Source organism: Babylonia areolata, chromosome 8, assembly GCF_041734735.1.
Source record: "Babylonia areolata isolate BAREFJ2019XMU chromosome 8, ASM4173473v1, whole genome shotgun sequence".
NCBI lineage: Eukaryota > Metazoa > Mollusca > Gastropoda > Neogastropoda > Buccinidae > Babylonia > Babylonia areolata.
In genome coordinates, this window is record NC_134883.1 from 38,042,371 (window position 1) to 38,063,813 (window position 21,443).

At 42.3% G+C, this 21,443-nt stretch overlaps 2 protein-coding genes across 2 annotated transcripts; one reads left to right on the forward strand and one right to left on the reverse strand.

The window, feature by feature from the left end:
- Positions 1–737: 737 nt before the first annotated feature.
- LOC143285172 (uncharacterized) lies at positions 738–1,140 on the reverse strand. Its single transcript, XM_076592402.1, has one exon. The coding sequence runs from the start codon at positions 1,037–1,039 to the stop codon at positions 749–751; it is 291 nt and encodes a 96-aa protein (XP_076448517.1). The 5' UTR covers positions 1,040–1,140; the 3' UTR covers positions 738–748.
- An 18,501-nt stretch (positions 1,141–19,641) lies between these two features.
- Positions 19,642–21,032, forward strand: LOC143285173 (caveolin-1-like). The gene is made up of 2 exons (XM_076592403.1): positions 19,642–19,698; positions 20,709–21,032. The coding sequence occupies exons 1-2, from the start codon at positions 19,642–19,644 to the stop codon at positions 21,030–21,032; spliced, it is 381 nt and encodes a 126-aa protein (XP_076448518.1).
- The last annotated feature ends 411 nt before the right edge of the window (positions 21,033–21,443 follow it).

The following is a 21,443-nucleotide window of genomic DNA, read 5'->3' on the forward strand; positions in this document are numbered from 1 at the left end:
ACACACACACACACACACACACACAAATGAAGAGAGAGAGAGAGAGAGAGCGAGAGAGAGACAGGTAGCGTGGAAAGGGTACTGAGTTGCAGAGAAAGTGGGTCGGGAGGGGGCAGGTGAGGCAATCACTCATTCAACTCATATGACAGACACGAGAATTTGGCAAAAACATTTCCTCTTCAGTACCCACAGAAGATGTGTTTACCATCCACTCTAAGCCCAATCCAAAATAATGTTTATGGCGAAAATTTCCGTCTGTGTGTATGGCTGCAAGTGACTGGAAAAGATGCAGCAAACTGCTCAATTAACTACAGAAATAGATTTTAAAAATAGATTTAAAAACGATGACAATTTGTTATAAAGGTGTATAGTCAGTTTCACAACTATAATCAAAGGACTGAAACTGGAGCAATACGATGCGGCAACTAATTCATGAGCCACCCATTTAAGCATTTCATAACCTTTCATTTGTAGAAACAAGAAGAACAAGAGCAACAACAACAAAGACGTACAGAAATATGTCCATTGATGTCTAATACTTCTATCCAACATCATGAGCACACTTTGTCGTTAACATTGACGGAAACATTCCAGGTTTCCCCACCAGAAAAAAAGACGCTTTTCGGAAACAGTAAAGAAAGATTGTTGCGGTCAAATGGACAGCGTTCAACTGGTGTTCAACGCCTTCACTCAGTCCACACACCTCACACAGCAGCTGACCTGGCGCAGGGGTCAAAGCCGCCCGCTATCACGTGTCCAGGAAAGTGTGGAGGTGAGTGCCCATGTCCTCACAGCAGGGCCTGACCATGCAGTCCACACATTCCACCACCAGTCTCCGGGGCAGCATCAGCACGAAGTGCACGGCCTTGGTACACGGTGTGCCACACCAGACGTGGCAGAAGAAGGCGGTGGCTATCTGAGCACCGGCGTGCAGCGCAGCACAGAAGCCGCAGCAGAGGGTGTGGAATGTGTAGCAGAAGGTGTGGCAGAAGTTGAAGCAGTTGTAGGACGAGGTCCACACGAGGTTCAACGTGTGCATGCCGTCAGGCTCCGCGATGATGTCCTCAAAGTCCACCTGGAACGGCCATGGGAAGACGGTGAAGACACGTTAGGTCTCTGTCAACTATTGAATATATATGTTTATTTTAACAAACCCAGTCTGGACTTCAGAGTTGGCAAGGACAAGGATGGGCGTATGCACACACACACACACACACACACACACATGAGACAAAAACAAAAAAAAAAAAAAAAAAGAAAAGAAAAAAAAAAAGAAAAAAAGAAAGAAAGAAAAAAAGTTCGCATGTCTTATTTGACTTTAATCTATGTAATTGAGTAAAGTCACGTAATCAAAAAGATTTGTAACACAAGCAGCATTTAGAAAAATATAGATTCTAAACAGATTCTGAACTGAAGTCAGTATTCATTCTAAGTACACGAAAATATTCATATGTCGAAACGTATTTAGCCTAATCAAGTAACCTGACCAACTCAACTCTCTTGTGTCTAAAATCTCTCTCTCTCTCTCTCTCTCTCTCTCACACACACACACACACACACGGAGAGAGAGAGAGAGAGAGAGAGAGAGAGAGAGAGAGACAGACAGACAGACAGACAGACAGAGAGTTCGCTTTGGAGTCGTACACCAGGGAACAACAATCTGTGGTGTAGATTCACATGGAATTGGGTTGTTTCCCTTCCACTGCAAACTCAGAAGGAAAAAGAGACTCGTTTGCAACTGAGTGTTTGTTATCTGATCTGTGTGCACGAGTGACGTGTGGACTGGTTGGTGTTCTACGTGGTGGTGAGGAACACGATCTGATGACATGATTCACAATATTGGCCGAATAACTTTGTGTTTACTACTGTACATTTTTTTGTACACCCGAATGCTCAAATAGGAATAAAACGCGATAGCATGCACACATGATATCAAAAAAGAACTCAATAATATATGCATTCGCGAAACGCACTGGACACTAAGTGGTCTGATTACATTGGCCATCTGTCAGATGGACCATTTATCCAAGCGCCCGTGTGCAACAGGCCTCCAGCGCACATGACAGGCCTTTAGCGTCCGTGTGAAATCAGTATGCCTTTAGCGCTCGTGAGAGAAGTCATGGCAAACGAAACAGTGTTGCTTCTGACTTCACTTAAAAAACCTACTTTCAAAAATAATCACACAAAACATTGGGTGACACCGAACATTGGCGACGTGTTCTCCAAGAACAGCAGCTGGAATATCGTACAGAAAAAAAGGAACAATTATGCCGTAACGTAAAGACAATGTAGGCTACCTAAATTAACAACAACAAAAAATGCTAAAAGTGGAAATCGCTGCGACATAATTTCTTTTAGCTGAATATTTGTCTATATGGTTTATAGATTCTGAAAATCAACCGAAGGACACACGGGTCACTGTCCAAATAGGTGAAAATTAGGTCACATTACGCAATACCTTGCGCAAAATACCTACTTTGCAAATTCTTACGGGAACATGCATACTCGTTGTAAAAGCCTTGAAAACGTACGTTCAAATATGTCATCAAAACATATTTATAACATAAATTACAACAGTGTCAGTTACCAGTCAGCGTAAGGTCGGTTTGCCCTCTTATTCCTCGGTTCCCTCCTACAGAGAAATCACAACAGAGTTTGCACAAGTAGCACTACGGTAGGTAGCACGGGCAATAGGACAGGCCAGTCCTTGTTTATTGCAGCTACGCCACCTTGAATCACAGTCTGTCGGGCAGCTGTATCTGAAAACTTGAAGAAGTACGTCTGAAACATTTGGCCGGTCAACCATGGTGGTCACTGACACGCCCTTCCCTGTCCTCTGGATTCAGGGTGCAGTCATAGCGCATCCATTGCTGTAACTGAAGATACTGTGATATTTGCTGGCCTCACTGGTTGGTGGCAGGGAGTGGATCTACACAAAGCTGGTGCTTAGAGACTCTTTCTCTGTGAACTTATAACACAGTTCATCAAGCGTGTCAGTGTGGTTTCCGTTATAAAGATGATGACAATCTTGCCAGCAGACACCATCTCTTCCACTGTTTTGAAAACACTTCAGCAGCTCCGTGACAAAAGTTTCTGCCTTCAGCTTTTAAAGTATGTATGTGCCTTTTCGCACCTCAAACAACCTTGAGGTTGTGTCATATCCTGTGATGGTATTCACAGACATGCCCGACAAATATTCTCCCGAAGTGCCTGCTGTAGTCTCTGGATGCCTCACACTCGTTTCTTGTTTTTATGCTTTGAATCTGATCTGAAGATTTGGGCTGACATGGTAGCAGAGCAAAATCAGCAGGTAAGTGTCAATTCCAATACCAGACCAGGATAATCAGTTTCATGTCTGTTGGCAGACAACGATCAGGTCTGCATCATTTAGCTGTGAAGTATTGGGTGTCCATTTGCCACAAACATATCACTAAGCATAGTGAAGAAACTCTGCTTGTTCACAAGGTCTGCCAATTTTTTTCCCCTTTTTTGATAAAAACATGACGTCGGCATTGAGTTTGACTGGTTCCAACAACATGCCCTGACTGGCAAAGATAGGCAATGTCTTTTGTGGATGATCCTGGATACACTTCCTTGGTGGCAAAACCCTTTACTCTTTTTATATCACGATTGTTAAGTTTTGCTGCTGTTTCGATTAGCTTTTTTGCCTCTGACTCTTCTGTCTGCAGGGTGTCAGTGACTGGTTGAGGATCTTCCAAGCAGTTGTCCTGGGGGTTACCAAATTGATCTTTTTGCCTCTGCTTGGTACCAAAATATTTGCCACAATGTAATGTGTTCAAGAAGTTTGTTTTTGTGTGCTTTCTTTGTGTACACATCAATCCTGTTCCCGCAAAACTCCTGTAGTTTGGATACAAGATCAGGCAATGTGGATTGTTCATTATCATTTTCATCCAAATATTGATATACCCTGAGGAAAGTGTCTACTTGGCGTGTGAAGGATCCTCATAAGAAGGGGATAGTTTTGATATTTCGCGTTGGTAAACCAATCAGGAATGTTCCTGCGTGTACTGACGCTGGCACAGCAGGCATCATGGTACACAGCATCCCATGCAATAAGGTCCTCCCGACTTGCTGGCCGAATTCTGTCAGATACTGTTTTTCCCTGTTTGTCATCTCGTTCTTTGCACACACCTAGATTAGTTGCCGGAAATCCCTCCTGTGGTTTGGATTTCACAAGAAAGGTTTCATGTCCCTTTCTCCGATTATGGACATCAGCAGGGGTGCCACAAAACAGACAGTGGGTCCTTGGATCATAGGCAAGCTGAAAAGATCATCTGGATGGCATTGGGTCATCTGTACATGCGCCCTTTTTCTTCTCTGGATATATCATCGCTTTGGCATTTGTATAGTCAAGCCAGACACTGACGCTGATTGACAGTCTTAGATCCAGTCTCATTTAACTTCATTGTCAGATGACCAGTATCAAGGGATTCTTTGCACATGACACATTTTGCTGTATTTTTAGCTGCAACAAACAGAACACAGAACACCTTATTGCTGTCCTAAATTTTTCACACACACAGATATGCGCACGCACACATTCATACATGCATCCCTCAGCCGCAATTATAATTACAGCTACAAAAGTTTATAAGAAAAAACAAACTTTTATCGCATTTCAAATTCAAGTTGATAAAGAAAACAAACCCAGAAGACCAACAATAAACGTAATAAGTGAAAAATGATAAAAAGCATTACTAATATTATAACTGAAGCATGAGGAACTTAAAAAAAGTTACTATCATCGATATGTAAATATGACGACATAAATATGTTATATGACAAGCTATGTCACATTTCATTTCTTTAACAGAATCAAAACATTTAAGAAAGCACGTTACTCTTACCTCCTGTCCAGTTTACTTCCGTGGAGAGATCTGCCGATTCAGTGGTATTTTGACTTCCTGGTCTGCCATAGTTTTCCAGGCTTTGTCCGCTTATACAGTATGTACGTGTGTGTAGTTATGTCGCGGCAAGCGCAACACCAAAAGCTATGCTTTTCTCGGCAACGGACGTCGACGTTCACACGCCGTGTCAGTAACTCATTATCTCAACTTCGGCTGGCGCGCATGTCGCGAATTGTATAGCGTGCCAAAGCGGTCAGTATTTTTGCAAATTATAGCGCTCGAAAATTTAATTTGTTTATTATGACCACATGCCAATTTTTTGTGATTCCTAGGGTATTGTTTTTCTTTTTGATGACTTTATTTTAACCCGTGAGAAGAATAAAAATCATATTGCAGCGATTTCCATTGAAAAATTAGTTTCGCGATTCGGTAGACTAATGTAAGGTAATACATTTGAATCATTTTCAAGGTCTCTTGAAATTGCAGTCCCATCTGCGTGTTTATTCTCTCTCTGTCTCTCTCCGTCTTTATCTGTCTATGTGTATGTGTATCCACCTACATACCTGTTTATCTATCCAATCGTCTATCCATTGGGGTTGGCCCTCTGTTCACCCGGGTCTATCTTCCCCCAAATTTTCTTTCAGCCGGGTCTGTATTCCCCCAGGTCTATGTTCCCCCAAATTTACGTTTTCAGGGTCTTTGTTACCCCAGGTCTTTATTCCCTCAGGTCTATATTCCCCAAGGTCTATGTTTCCCCCATGTTTATGTTCCCCTGATGGAGTCTCCCGTCGGGTCGACGGATGAGTAGGCAGGCAGGCTTATCTGTCGGTGTGTGTCCTCACATGGGAGAAGAAGCCGATTCTGGATGCGCAGCACTTCCCACAGGTGTTGCAAGGGAAAACGTCGTTGCCTGACCAGCACAGGTGACTTTTTTTTTTTTTTAGTGAGGAGGGGTTGTGCAGTCCCTTCCCCACTCTCTCGCCTACCGACGCTCACAGTCCCATAGGTGCAGATACTGCCACGTGTAGGACGGCCTCGGCAGGTGCAGGTTTTTTCTTCGGAGCTCCGTCTCCTAGGGGGACTTCCAGCCAAGGATAAGAGCTCCCTCTGCCCTTTGGTCATCATCTTCCGCCTTCACAGCCGTTGGGAAAGGTTTCCTCCTCCGCCTGGCCCGTCGCTGGGAGACTTCACATGCGGCAGGTAGTACTGGGTTACATGGTACCAGTAGCAAGGGCTATGCCCCTGACCTGACTATGTTCCCCTAGGTCTTAGACAACTGCTGACCACTATTGACCGCCGACAACCCCAACACTGCTCAGATTGTGTTATTTTGTCACATCTGTGCATTATTATTGTATTGATAAGTGTTTGACTACTGCATAAGCACTGTTATTTACTATCAAAGTTCAGCTTGCATCACTTTGTGACGGTTATTCGGTATCGGGACGTCTTGGCAGGATCTGACCATTAGCAGACCACTTCTTCTTCTTCCTCATTCGTGGGCTGCGCCTCCCACGTCCACTCGAATACATGAGTTGGCTTTTACGTGTATGGCTGTTTTTAGCCCCACTTTGTAAACAGCCATACTCCATTTTCGGGGGGCAGGGAGGGGGTGCATGCTGGGCACGTTCTTGTTTTCACAACCCACCGAACGCTGACATGTATTACGGGGTCTTTAACGTGCGTATTTGATCTTCTGCTTGCGGGTACACACAGTGGGGGTTCACGTACTAGCAGGCCTGCACTGCTGTTGATGTGGGAGATCAGAAAAATCTCCACCCTTTACCCACCAGGCGCCTTGACCGGGAATCGAACTCCAGACCCTTACACTGGAAGTCCAACGCTTTAACCACTCCATTGTTGCGCCAGTCAGCAGGCCACTATTGACTCCTGTTGACTGACAGGTGTTTGATCGCGAACTGACCACTGTTGACAACTTGAAACCACTAACTGTCCAGATAGTTTTGTTTTGTGACGGTTTGGCAGTCCTGGGACTTCTTGCCAGGATTTGTCAATTTAACTGACCACTGCTCACCATTGCTGAACACTGCCGAAACGTTTTCAGGTTGCACCATTTTATTGTTGATGCAAAATCAAGACTTATTGACCGAGTCTGATTTTTCACTGACCAGTACTGACCACTTCCCAAAAATGTGCAGTTTGTCTTATGATAATATATTTTCGCTTTATGAGTACAACCTTATGCAGTATATTACTTTTTCACCGGTTTTGACCACTGACCACTACTGTCTACCGCTAATCATTGACCACCACTGACCTGGGGAAATTAAGACCTGGCGGAAACGTAGACCTACCAAAAGGTTTTTTTTGGGGGGAACATAGACCTGGAGGAACTTACACCTGGGGGAACATGAGACATGCTTCTTCTCCATCTGTGTGTCCTCGTAAATGCTTCCAAAGAAGGTGTGTAGAAAAAACCCAACAAACACATCCTACATACCACCAGGTGTTCATTCAGCATGTGATAATCCCTTTCCTCCAAATCGGGGGGCCCTCCACGGGGGGGTTTCAGTAACTCTGTGTCAGCCATGATCAGCAGAAAGGGACACAGCGAAAATCAGCACCGCCACTTTACCAGTCGAAAATGTCACATGTTATTCTCCTTTGAGAAAACGCTCCACACCAAATTCTAGCACCACGAAGACTCATACGGAGAAAACATGTAGCTATTGTACACATCAAGCTCGCTCTCTTTCTCTCCCACCGGTTAGGATTAAGCTCTCGCGCACTGTTCAGCCGCCGTCTCTAAGGATTATCGTCGATAGGAGCGCGTGTTGGATAATCGCCTTGTGGTATGGAACGATCAGTTTGACGCACAGGCATTAGTGCTGATTGAGTCACGAGGCTTGCCGGTTTCTAGCCAGCGATTAAAACAAGTGTGCAAATCAAACTGCACCGCATGGGACACACCTTTTTCGTGTATGGAAAAAGCGTTGCGGTTTCTGATATTATTCAAAATGAGCGATATTCTTTCACGTATTAATGCAGATTATCTGAAGCAAATGTATTTTGTGTGTACTGAATTCTATGTATAGTTCGTTGTGTGTAGATCTCTGTTGGACTCGTATGTTTGTTTACCCTCCATGGTAAAACAAAAAGTGGAAGGGAGTTCAGTTAAAGTTTGTGTGCGCGCACGTGTGTGTATGTATATGTATGTGTCGTTTGCATGTGTGTGTGTGTGTGTGTGTGTGTGCGCGCGCGCGCGCGCGTGTCTGTGTTGTGTGTATGTTTGTGTGCGTGTGATTGTGATGTGTGAATCAAAAGCATATCAAAGTCTTTTTTTTGTCACGAAAACCATAAATAAAGGTTTATAGAAAAAACGGGAAAGAACAAAACCAACCAAAGTTACTTAACACATTTTTTCATAGAAAAGTATACTCATCTTCTTACACGCCACACGTTTTCCAAAATCCTGCATATTTTTCTGTGCCTCTATCAAAGACGTCGTCACAGAGACAGCCAGGATACTGCTAAGCCCAAAGAAGAGGCTCCACCAAGACTGGTTTGGTGAAAACGACAAGGCCGTGCAAGCACTGTTGGACGAAAAGGGAAAGGCTGGCAGAATCACCCCAACTGCTCTTCACGATATGAGAGGTTCAAAGACTGTCAGGCCAAAGCCCAGAGAAAACTTTGCGCCATGCAAGAGCGATGGTTGGAGAAGGCCGACGAAGAACAGCTTTATGCAGGCACTCCAAGATGCTGTTCAGTGCCATGAAGCCTATCTACGGCCCCTCAAGAGGAAGAACAGTCTGCTTTCTGCTGATGGCTCTGCCAGAATCAAGGACAAGGAGGGAGTTAGCTCAAGGTGGGAAGAGCACTTTAACCAACTTCTCAACCAGGGAACTACTGTGGACCAGGAAGTTCTACAGCAGATACCCCAGAAACCTATGCAGGAGGACTTCGACCAACCGCCCACTGAGGGTGGTCAGGACTGCCAAAAAGCAGATGAACTGCGGAAAAGCGCCAGAAAAAGATCGGATTCTTGCTGAAATGTTCAAAGTACTTGCACTTAGAACCACAGCTTGCAAAGCGTTCCACGACGTCCTCTCGACCATTTGGGAGGAAGAAGACATGACAGCAGCCTTGCGAGATGCCATTATTGTGGCATTATACAAGAAGAAGGGGGCAAAATCAGATTGTGGCAATTACTGAGGAATTTATCTTCTCTCCATCGTTGGAAAGATACTTGCCAACATCCTCCTCAACAGGCTCATCACCAACATTTTGAGAGCAACCTTCCTGAAGCCTACTGTGGTTCCCGCCCTGGCCGCAGTACCATAGACATGGTGTTTGCTGTGCGACAAGTCCAAAGAGTGAATGTTCTCCAGCAGAAAGGCATAAGACTGTCTGCAAAGCTAAAGATCAACAAGGCCATAGTCTTTTCTTCACAACTGAATGGATGTTAAACGTGGACCCTGTTGGACAAAGGTGGCTTGAAAAGCATCGAGTCATTGTTGCTAAAGGCTCAGCTACGCTGGACTGGTCATGTCATCTGGATGGACGACAGCCACATCCCTAGACACTTACGTATGGTGACCTCAAGCATGGCCAACGCAGACAGGGAAGGCTCAAATTGAGGTACAAAGACACCCTGAAGAGCAACCTCAGATTGTGCGACATCCGGCCATGCAAGCTCGAAGCCTCTGCTGCCGACAAATCATCCTGGAGGTCTCTCACCTCCAAAGCAACAGCTGCCTTTGAAGAGGACAGACGACTGCGTCTCGCCGCTGCAAGCGACAGATGAGAAATGGCCTCGTCCTCCTCAGACCAAACTTCAGACCATCGCAGCGACACCTGTGGGCGCCTGTGTGCTTCCAGCTTTGGGCTGCAGAGTCATTTTCTCATTCATCGCTGAGTGCATAGGCCTCGTCATCGTTGGCTCCCGGCAGACTGCCAAGAAGATATATCTGTATCTAACTTTCTACCTATACATTTATATGGAGATAGATAGATAGATAGATAGATAGATAGATAGATAGAGAGAGAGAGAGAGAGAGAGAGAGAGAGAGAACAAGAACAAAACTTTAATCTCCAGGCCTCCGGCCCCTAGAAAGAGGTCAAAAGTACACAATATGGTGATCATGCAGCGACAACAAAATGTAAAATACGTACTAACTTAAACCTGTAGAACAAAAGTGCTTCTTGTGCATAGTAAATTAATTCTAACTTTCATCATTGCTGTCACAGAATTCCTGTCGTATCTTCAGGGCATTAAATATATAAATGCAGAGTTTACGAATACTGTAACCAGAACCATTCTTCAGCAAGTGAACATACGATTGACCTTCAGAGTTCAGATGTTTTTGCCGCAGGTTATTGTAAAAGACACAAGTGTTTATAAAATGAGAGAGAGAGAGAGAGAGAGAGAGAGAGAGAAGAAGAAGAAGAAGAAGAACAACAACAACAACAACAAACATAAATCTATCATGCATTCCGAACTTTCGGTACTCTCTCATTTCTTCCTTATTTTATTTCATTCAGTTGTTTATTTTATTTTATCTTCTTTTATTTATTTATTTATTTATTTTATTTTATTCTTATTTGTTCATATACGTAAACTTCCCTTTCTTCCTCTCCATCAGTACCTTTCTTAGATCCTTCTCATATTGTAATGTAACCCATTATTACCTGTATCTCCCCTTATCTATGTACCTACTCATTATGATTATTATCATTATTATTTCGTTTGTTTCTTATTTTTCAAATTAATTTATTTCAGTTTTTGATATCTTCTAAAAATGTTATTATTACTATTATTATCCATTCATTTATTTTGTTCATCGATTTATTTGTTTGCTATTGTATCCGTTACTTGTTATCTTTTAGTTCTTTGTTTATCCTTCACCGTCACAGGTTTTGTTGACAGACAGTGCATCGCCAAGGCGTCTTTTGTTCACCTCGAGGGCTCATGTCGATAAGACCATTTTTCACACTTAACTGTAACAAAGCTTGACAGCTGCAGCCAGTTTCACGCCTTTAGAACAATGACTAACCTTTGCCCCCTGACCGAGTTTGAAGTGAACAAGTCCAGAGTGTTGTTTTGACATGAACTGAAGCCTGTGACTAAGAGCATCCTTTCTGAACCATTAGGCGCTAGGGAGTGTTTTTCACTCAGATATTTCTGAACCATTAGGAGCTAGGGAGTGTTTTTCACTCAGATATTTCTGAACCATTAGGCGCTAGGGAGTGTTTTTCACTCAGATATTTCTGAACCATTTGGAGCTAGGGAGTGTTTTTCACTCAGATATTTCTGAACCATTAGGCGCTAGGGAGTGTTTTTCACTCAGATATTTCTGAACCATTTGGAGCTAGGGAGTGTTTTTCACTCAGATATTTCTGAACCATTAGGAGCTAGGGAGTGTTTTTCACTCAGATATTTCTGAACCATTAGGCGCTAGGGAGTGTTTTTCACTCAGATATTTCTGAACCATTTGGAGCTAGGGAGTGTTTTTCACTCAGATATTTCTGAACCATTAGATGCTAGGGAGTGTTTTTCACTCAGATACTTCTGAACCATTTGGAGCTAGGGAGTGTTTTTCACTCAGGTATTTCTGAACCATTTGGAGCTAGGGAGTGTTTTTCACTCAGATATTTCTGAACCATTAGGCGCTAGGGAGTGTTTTTCACTCAGATATTTCTGAACCATTTGGAGCTAGGGAGTGTTTTTCACTCAGATATTTCTGAACCATTTGGAGCTAGGGAGGGTTTTTCACTCAGATATTTCTGAACCATTAGGCGCTAGGGAGTGTTTTTCACTCAGATATTTCTGAACCATTAGGCGCTAGGGAGTGTTTTTCACTCAGATATTTCTGAACCATTTGGAGCTAGGGAGTGTTTTTCACTCAGATATTTCTGAACCATTTGGAGCTAGGGAGTGTTTTTCACTCAGATATTTCTGAACCATTTGGAGCTAGGGAGTGTTTTTCACTCAGATATTTCTGAACCATTTGGAGCTAGGGAGGGTTTTTCACTCAGATATTTCTGAACCATTAGGCGCTAGGGAGTGTTTTTCACTCAGATATTTCTGAACCATTTGGAGCTAGGGAGTGTTTTTCACTCAGGTATTTCTGAACCATTTGGAGCTAGGGAGTGTTTTTCACTCAGGTATTTCTGAACCATTTGGAGCTAGGGAGGGTTTTTCACTCAGGTATTTCTGAACCATTTGGAGCTAGGGAGGGTTTTTCACTCAGATATTTCTGAACCATTTGGAGCTAGGGAGGGTTTTTCACTCAGATATTTCTGAACCATTTGGAGCTAGGGAGTGTTTTTCACTCAGATATTTCTGAACCATTAGGCGCTAGGGAGTGTTTTTCACTCAGATATTTCTGAACCATTTGGAGCTAGGGAGTGTTTTTCACTCAGGTATTTCTGAACCATTTGGAGCTAGGGAGTGTTTTTCACTCAGATATTTCTGAACCATTTGGAGCTAGGGAGTGTTTTTCACTGATACATGGCGGTGAAAGAGTTCATCATTTCCAACGTCCTAGTATTATCCAAAGAGACTAAATTCACTTTGCTCACAATAGAATTCATTGCGTCTGTTGAAACAGAGTCAGGATGCCCATGCTGCAAATCTCAATGACGATCTAGCTTATTAACTGCAAAACCACCAAACTGTTCAGTATAGTTATCCTTTAAATCATTCGACCATCTTAAATAATTTGGTTGTGCAGACTCAACCCCCTGTTGTTCTTGTCAAGTATTCCACCAACAGTGTGAAGAACACTAAATGACATATCAGGCATCGAAAGTGTCAACGTAATGGGACAATGAACGTCGGAAAACAAATTATCACAATCCATGACTCAAAACTCTTTCACATTTCGCCACAGGTTCAGTGAAAGAATGACATAATCCACCATTGACGCATTCTTGCACTACCCACCTAGGCATCAGACCCCACCGTCCGTTTACAGTATCTAGCTGATATGTTCTACAAATACTGATCAAACTGTCACCCATGCTATTTGTTTGTGTGTCCTCTAAAGTTCTGGCTGGGAAACCGACAGCGTCAAAGTCCCCATAATCATTAACATGGTAACTGTTAACAAGCATCTCATTTGGCTGCCCTGTTATAGAATTGAAATCTCCCATCAAGCAAACACTATCAATTTCCAGATGAGTAATGGAGGCCTTCAGGCATTCCTGTTGAAATAAGGTGACCTCTCAGGTTCCAAATAAACAGCGCAAAACAAAAGTTCTGTACCAAATATTACTCTATCCAATCTAAAAAAAAATATATATATAGTATTTTGGAAGAGGCTGTGGTTCACAATATGGTATTTATTACACACATCGTGGTCAGTTTTACATTGAAATCTCTCTTCTTCAACCAAGTTGATCGCAAATGAAAAGGGTCCATGCATGGTACGTGACCAGACTATGTACCTGGGTTCAAGCTACTTGTAGAAATATTTGCTTTGCTGTCAGACCTAACAAGGACAACTTCACAGAGTGTGTGGGCCCACAAGTCACAGTGACCATCAGAAACTCTCAGCGACATTCTAAGCAGGTTGCACTGTTGAGGGGCGACACAGAATAGCAATAGTTGAATCCACCCACTTTCCCCTTTCTCTGTTATTCTACATCTGTGAAACCAATGTGACCTGACGGATGGAGCTGTAGCAGCAGCATCACCCCCACTGTTTGTCTTCAGTGAAGACACGTCTCATTTGAACAGTTATTGGTTGCTTCCTTGCCTCGTAAACATGCTGTTCAAAGCCGCTCAGTAAAGAGAGGGGTTGTCAGCCCAAGATTTCTTGCAATTCCACGGTGTCTCACTTTTGAGATAAATTGTGGGATTGCAAGAAAGTGTGGTCGTTCCCCTCCCGCGTTTTCTTTCAGTTGTGATAAAGCGTGAGAAGTCCGCCTTGTCTTGATCCTTTGTCACCTGTTTGGTTTCTTGTCTTTTACCAACACAAATCTTAGAGATAACCGAGAGAGAGAGAGAGAGAGAGAGAGAGAGAGAGAGAGAAGGAAAGGAGAACGCGGAGGACGACGACAACGACAATCATGATAATGATGGTGACGCTAGTGAAGACGGTGGCGGTGATGGCACGGAATTGATTTAAAAATGTGTGCATATACGTGTGTGTGAGTGAGTGAATAAATGTGTGTGTGTGTGTGTGTGTGTGTGTGTATGTGTGTGTGTGTGTTTCCGTTTGTCTGTTTGCTTGGCCGATTGGTTTGTTCTATTCTTTCACCTTGTTTTTGAAATAATATTTTCATATTTTGAGTGTCTTATCTGAAACTGAGAATCTATTTCCAGTGCAACCTTGCATGCGAAAGGATGTTAACACAATCAGATGAAGATCTGAACAAGCATGAAATGAAGGAACATTCTAAATAATGTGACAGAAAAGGTTGCATGACAACAAACTTCAAAACTTTATTTGGTCCCGTTTTTTCAGGCTTCCTACGTAAGGGTAAAACATTGTGAAACACCTTTTTTTTCCCCTGACACAATTATGTAGAAAGTTGAATCATTTCGACGTTATTTCCAACATCCATCGGGAAAGAATCGGTTCAAGTCTTTGTATATTATATTTCTGTTTGAATTATTTACATTGCCTCAATTTTGTTGTCGATATTGAATGCATTGCAATGATCCATCTTATGTGAAATGCAATAAATAGATGTTAGTTTCAGTGTCACTACTGTTAATGTCTTCCATAACGCCATTGTCACTATCATGGTCGTCGTCTTCGTCGCCTCCATCTTTCTCTTTTCTTTTTCTTTTCTTCTATTTTTCTTTGAGATTTGCATTGGAAAAAGATAACAAACCAGCTCCGATGATATAGGAATAATTTTTTAGTAAGAAAAATAAGGGAGATAAAACGTAGGAGGGGAACGACCACACTTTCTCGCAATCCCACGCTTTCTCGTAAAGTGAGATAAATCGTGGGATTGCGTGAAATCGTGGGCTTTCATTGTACTTGTTAGATGATGTTCTTTCATTGTTGGCTGTTCCCTCCTTTTCTCTCTTTCTTTCTCTTTCTACTGCACAACCAGTGATCCCCAAATGTCCCGAAAGGTATCACACGACTGGAATGACTTTCACATCCAGTTCATGAATCGACCAACCGTGTCCCAAGGCATCTGGACTTTTCACTGACCGCACGGGAACTTAAAACGCCCACAAACATTTCATCTTCCGTTCCCCTCCTCTCCTCTCCTTCAACATTTTTTTCTTTGGATATTTTTCCCCATCAACGGAGACATATAGTGTTTGCATTTTAACTGGACCACTATTTTTTCTTTCTTTCAACTGTCAACTGTAGCTGGTAATCTTTACCGACATTCGTTTCATTTCTAAACGCAGAGCAAATGTAGTCAAAAACGAAATTCGAAATTCGAACAGCGATAAGGAAATATAGTAAGTGAGCAGCCAGAGAAGGAAACAAACCAAACACTCCCCGCCCCTCCACGATAAGTCATCCACCCCGACCTCTTTCCAAAATCCGACCCCCCACCCCCCACCCCACACACACTGAGAAATTGATAAATCAAGATTGATATGTCAACAAATATTTCAAAATTTCCATGTTCGTCACACACACACACACACACACACACACACACACACACCGCGTATGAATGCACACATCCAGCCATGCACAGAGAAAGAAACAGTTGATCGTATAAAATACAAACAGACCAAGAAGACACAAAGATATTAGTAAAACAGAGTTTAATAAATCAGAAAATAAACTGACAAATAAACAACAGAGAGTTCGCTTCATCCAAACATATCCCTTTTGAAGAGAATTTTTCATTCAATAAAAGGAAAACTGTTCCCTTCTCTGTGTTTTCTTTTGGTCTTTACGTACCGGCATACCTCATAAGTGGTTGGTACAGTGTCATATTCCCACAAACATTGCCCTGGCCAAGCACACAGGGGAACGGTCAACACGACATGCCTTTGACAAACTCATGTCGACATGGCAGCCGAGACAACAGCACAGTGTTTCTCTCCTCGCCCACCTTCAAGGTGAACAAACATGCCCACCGAGACACTAATACCTGCGTGTGCATTCACGTTGGCATACACAACCACGCAAAAGAATATTTACTCACAAGCTCATGCGCGCGCGCGCGCACACACACACACACACACACACACACACACACACACACACAAGCAATATATTATATTATTATATATTTTATTCAATATATTATTAGCAGATCTACCTAACAAGCTAACTAAAGATACAGTCTTGGTTCAATTTGCTGATGACATTTGTTTATGGATGAAGGTGACAATGAAAAATAAAACGCCTACTAGGACATTGAATTACACAAAGAAAATATACCAGCGGGAACTTGATAAAATCAGCAACTTTATGACAGAAAATGGCTTATCATTGTCCTTAGAAAAAACAAATATGATGCTATTTAATACAGGATCAGACCCAGAAAAGCTCCCCGTGTTTACAATAAATGGTACTATCATCAGATATAGACAATCTGTTAAATTTTGGGGAGTCTATCTTTCTTCAAAGCTTTCGTGGAATTATCATATTGACTATATACTAAACAAAGCAAGAAAAGGTCTAAATTTCCTTAAAATAATTTGTAAACAGCACTGGGGGCAAGATACCAAAGCGTTGATAACTCTCGCTACCTCCCTCGTACGTTCACGCTTGACATACGCTCAAGAGGTATTTTTCAGTGCTCCACTGCATTTGCTAAAGAAGCTGCAAAGCATTGATTGTAAGGCTTATAAACTTGCTCTTGGTGTGCCCATTCTTACATCAAATTTAGGGACTTACAGAGAAGCAGGTGTTTTATCTCTTGATGAACAAAGGAAAGCTTCAGCCGCGAAATTCGTTATCAAATCTTTCGCATATGAAACATTTTCAAAAGAAGAAGCTAATTTGAGTTCACAAAAAGATTTTGCTAAAAGAGCTAAGACGATACAGTCTATGACACCCATTAATACATTTGCATCAGATATCATTAGTGCTGCGGAATCAAAAGACAAGCAAATTGCAAAAGTACCTACTTTTTCACCAGTCCCTGAATGGGAGCAGTGTAAAGCTACCTTTGACATGGATTATACAAATTTATCCAAGAACCAGTCACCATTTTTGTTAAAACCTGAAGTGCTCTCACATACAGAAAATCAATATTCAAATTATCTAAAAATATACACAGACGGATCTGTTCTAGAAGATGGTAATTCAGGAGCGGCTTTTGTAATTCCTTCATTTAGAACAGAAAAATTATACTATATTGGTAGACAATATTCCATTTTCACAGCTGAACTTATAGCCATACTTATGGCCTTAAATTATATTTCAGACATTCCGAAAACTGTAAGTGAAATTTTATTATGTGTAGACTCATAGTCAGTATTACAAACTATAGAATCTCCAAATTCAAAGAAGCGAATTGAGATGACAATGGAAATAAAACATATTATTGACCAACTGACAAAACAGGGCATCAAAATAACTTTCTGTTGGGTACCTTCGCACTGTGGAATATCTTCAAATGAGTGGGTAGACCAAGCAGCTAGAAGAGCAGCACGTAATTTCGAAGGCGCAGTACAACTTGACATCCAGTTAGATCTACATGAATGCATTAGCTGTATAGAAAATGTATCTAGAAATCGATTTAAGAAATTACTTATAGATTCAAATAATCAATATTATCAATGTTGTGTAAACACAAAGAATGCAGCTAATCCCAAACATTTTCTAAATTCGACACCAGACAAATTCGATTCAAGACAAATTACAAGTCTAATGTATAGACTTCGTTTAAATGCCTTTCGTACAAAATTTTCTAAAAATATAAAATGTATATGCGGTAAGCAAATAACTGTAAGCCATCTACTCATTCATTGTCCGAGCATAGGACAGTTACTTCCAAAAGATGTAGTTGATGACTTTTCTTCCAATATTTCATTAGCCACCGAAAAGATTTTGAATGATTATTCATTGCTTAGAATGTTTTCAGAAATTCTAAACTCCAGTCCAGTTGGTATCCTCCTTTGATGTATTATATTTAATACTGTTATTTATATTTACATTGTTGTAGGTTAATACTTGTTGATATGCATATACATATTCTCCTTCCCATGACAACTCATTCAATACACACCACAACCTCTTTAGACTTTTTCTTATAATATACTTTTCCTCTGATACATAACATGAACTTTTTTTTTTTTAACACTAATATTCGCATGCATTCCCTTTCCTTTATACACTACTCCTTTCCGTCTGAAAACATTTATAGTAAATAGACGTTAAACTGAAGAAGAAGAAAACACAAGCAAAGGGGCGCATACATAAAAACATACACAGGCGCATACATACACAGAGAGAATGTGATCATGATAATAATATCATGGATACTTATAGCGCCTTTCCTTGGTCAGTGATCGGGCTCCTAGCGCTTTACAAACAGTCTGCCTGCCTGGGTAGAGCCCACTGACAGCTCATCATTCATATCCATTTTCTTGTTTCCATAACCCACCGAATGCTGGATACAGGATCTTTTTCGTGCGTATTTGATCTTCTCCGTGTTGGTGGGGGTGGGGAGGGGGGCGTTCAGGTCTGCACATAATCCCCCTTAACCCATCAGTTGCGACGAGTATCGAACTCAGGAAACTGGGGTGAGAATCCAGCACTCTAACCATTTGGCCACTGCACCTAGAGAGAGAGAGAGGGAGAGAGAGAGGGGGGAGAGACAGAGAGAGAGAGAGAGGGAGAGAGGGGGGGGAGAGGGGAGAGAGAGGGAGAGAGAGGGAAAGAGAGAGGGGAGAGAGAGGGAGAGAGAATACTGAACACTGAAATGTTTTAATGAAAAGGCCATTGGCCCATGTCAGTCGGGGTGGTTACAAGTAAATGCAGAGGTACAACACAAACATAATACTATACGCAACGTACTTTCAAAGCTTTGTTTAGGAATACAGCCAAGCGCATGACCAATGATTTGGTTTCAAGAGAGGGAGAGAGAGACAGAGGGAGGGAGAAAGAGAGAGAGAGAGGGGGAAAGAGAGGGGAGGAGGGAGAGAGGGAGAGAGAGGGGAGAGAGAGAGGGAGAGAGAGAGAGAGAGCACAAGACATAAAAATTGATATATGTCAAGATAATGATCAATCAATAGAAATTTGAACTGAAATAAGCATGTACATGTCACAAAATCAGTAATCAAAATAACGCAGGAGCAATAAAGAGTTGGAGGGAGAGAGTCGGAGAGAGATGTAGACATTGAGAGAGATTGAGAAACACAGAGATGACGATATTTGAAATTAATGATGCATGTTGTGTGTGTGTGTGTGTGTGTGTGTGTGTGTGTGTGTGTGTGTGACACAGAGAGACAGAGACAGAGACAGAGAGACACAGAAAGAATCAAACTCAATCAGAAAAAGAACAGACGGAATAAGGAATGAGGAGAAAAGCGAGTAAACAGGAACGCTAAACCCAGGAGATAAGAGAAACGTTCACGGAAGGAATGGGGTGGGTTGGGTTCGAAAAACACTATGCATTTCCAAGCAAAAAAGGACAAATGCTGCATACTGTCTGTTTGTCTGTCTGTCTGTCTCTCTCTCTCTCTCTCTCGCTCAATCACGCCTGTCCTCTTACAAACAACGGTCCCCGTTGCCAATGGAGATGGTGTCAGACTGGACACTCAGGGGCGGGTATAAAAGCGGCCATGTCACCCACGCCACTGACCTGTGCCAGCTGTGCTCTTCAGGTGTTCAAGGAAGATAGCAGTCTTTGGCTTTGACCTTCCACCATGTCTCAAGTTGACCTCGTCAACCGTGACCCTAACAACATCAACAACCATCTTGCGGTAAGGAGCAGGTCTTTGCTTCATTTGTGATTTTTCCTCTAGTCCAAAACTTTTGAGTTTTGCTTTTGAGCCAGAATAGTTACGCAAGATAATGATATAATGTACACCTACTCTCTCTCTCTTCCACCCAGTGTGTGTGTGTGTGTGTGTGTGTGTGTGTGTGTGTGTGTGTGTCTGTGTCTGTGTGTCTGTGTCTGTGTGTTGCTTTTCTGAAGATTTTTCGATTAAATGGCTTCGTTAAAATATGGTTGTTTTGATTTTTCTAAGTAGTTATCAATCTTACAATGGATCCTTGATAATGCTCCTTATTCCAATTTTTTTTTAGGGAGGAAGACAATAATTCACACTGATAAGAAACTAAATTATATCTTTGTTTCCATGCGTTCATATGAATACTTGTAAACCTGTATGTGCCACAGAGAGACAGAGAGAGAGAGAGAGAGAGAGAGAGAGAGAGAGAGAGAGAGAGAGAGAGGGCGGTAATTCAATATATTGCCTGTATCAAAGTCAGACGATCTTGTCTTACCCTTTTCAAAATAGGTCCGGGAGATGAGTTTCACTTCATTTTGATAAAAACAAGTTTGAAAACAGGTCTTCTGGAAATGTACAAGTAAGACCAGTCGACATGTTGAGAAAAGCAACAAATACTGCATTGATAATAGTTATAACAAAAAGTAATGCTCGCAATGTGTGAATCGTCTGTTGCTGCACCCTCCTCCCCTGTTTCCAGTTCTGTGTTGAGACTAGCTTACGAATTCACCATCCAAATTCAAGGGTGAAACACTGATAAACACGGAAGTCACAAGGAACTGGTTGCGGGTCCTTTATGAATTTTTATCCCTTTGATTCAACATGTCTTTGACAGTGAATGTGTATAGTTCAGTATCCAAAAGGCTGGTATGGTTTAGTGGGATGTTTGGTCGTTATTTGACCCCTGTTGCTGTGAAACCATGTCACATCGTTTGAATACTCATCAAAGGAACTGTACACACAATTTTGCTTTCTTGCAGGTCGCCTTCGAAGATGTGCTGGCAGAACCTGAAGGAGTGCGGTCCATAGACTGCGTGTGGAGCAACTCGTACAGATGCTTCAACTGCTGCAAGGACATCTGCTACACGATCAGCACACTCTTCTGCGGCATCTGCATCGCCATGGAGTGGGGCTGCGAGTTCGCTGAGATCGCCTTCGTCCACATCTGGTACGTCACACCATGCTTCAAGGTGATGGAACTCAACTGCGGATGTCTGCAGAAGCTGTACGGGATGTGCGTGCACTGCTGTCTGGACCCTTGCTGCGAAGCCTGCGGGATGCTCTTCAAAGCCTTCGGCAAATGAAGACAAGCCTCTGTCCAGCATTAGGACGAGCCTCTTTACAGCTTGAAGAAAGTGCAGAAGAGCTCATTGCTGACCCAGTATGTCTGTTCGTTTTAAGGTCCTCGTGCAGTCTTTGATTCTTACATGTTTCATTTTCAAAGCTCTCAAAGACTGTAGAAGGGGACTTCATATGTGCGTGAGTGGGTATGTTATATCTGTGCATTTGAAAGATGATGTCATGCCTTTTTTCTTCATATATCTTTTCTTTCCCGTACGCAGACTGTCTGTTCTGTTTCTGTACATGTTTACAATGGGGGATTCGGTGAGCGACAGCCGTACCGAGCGGTCACGTTTTGCTGTGCTCTCCCACACCGAATGCAAGCTGAGTTGTGTTCCAGTTTCAATGCTGCTTTTTGCCCTGTCTCAGTGCGG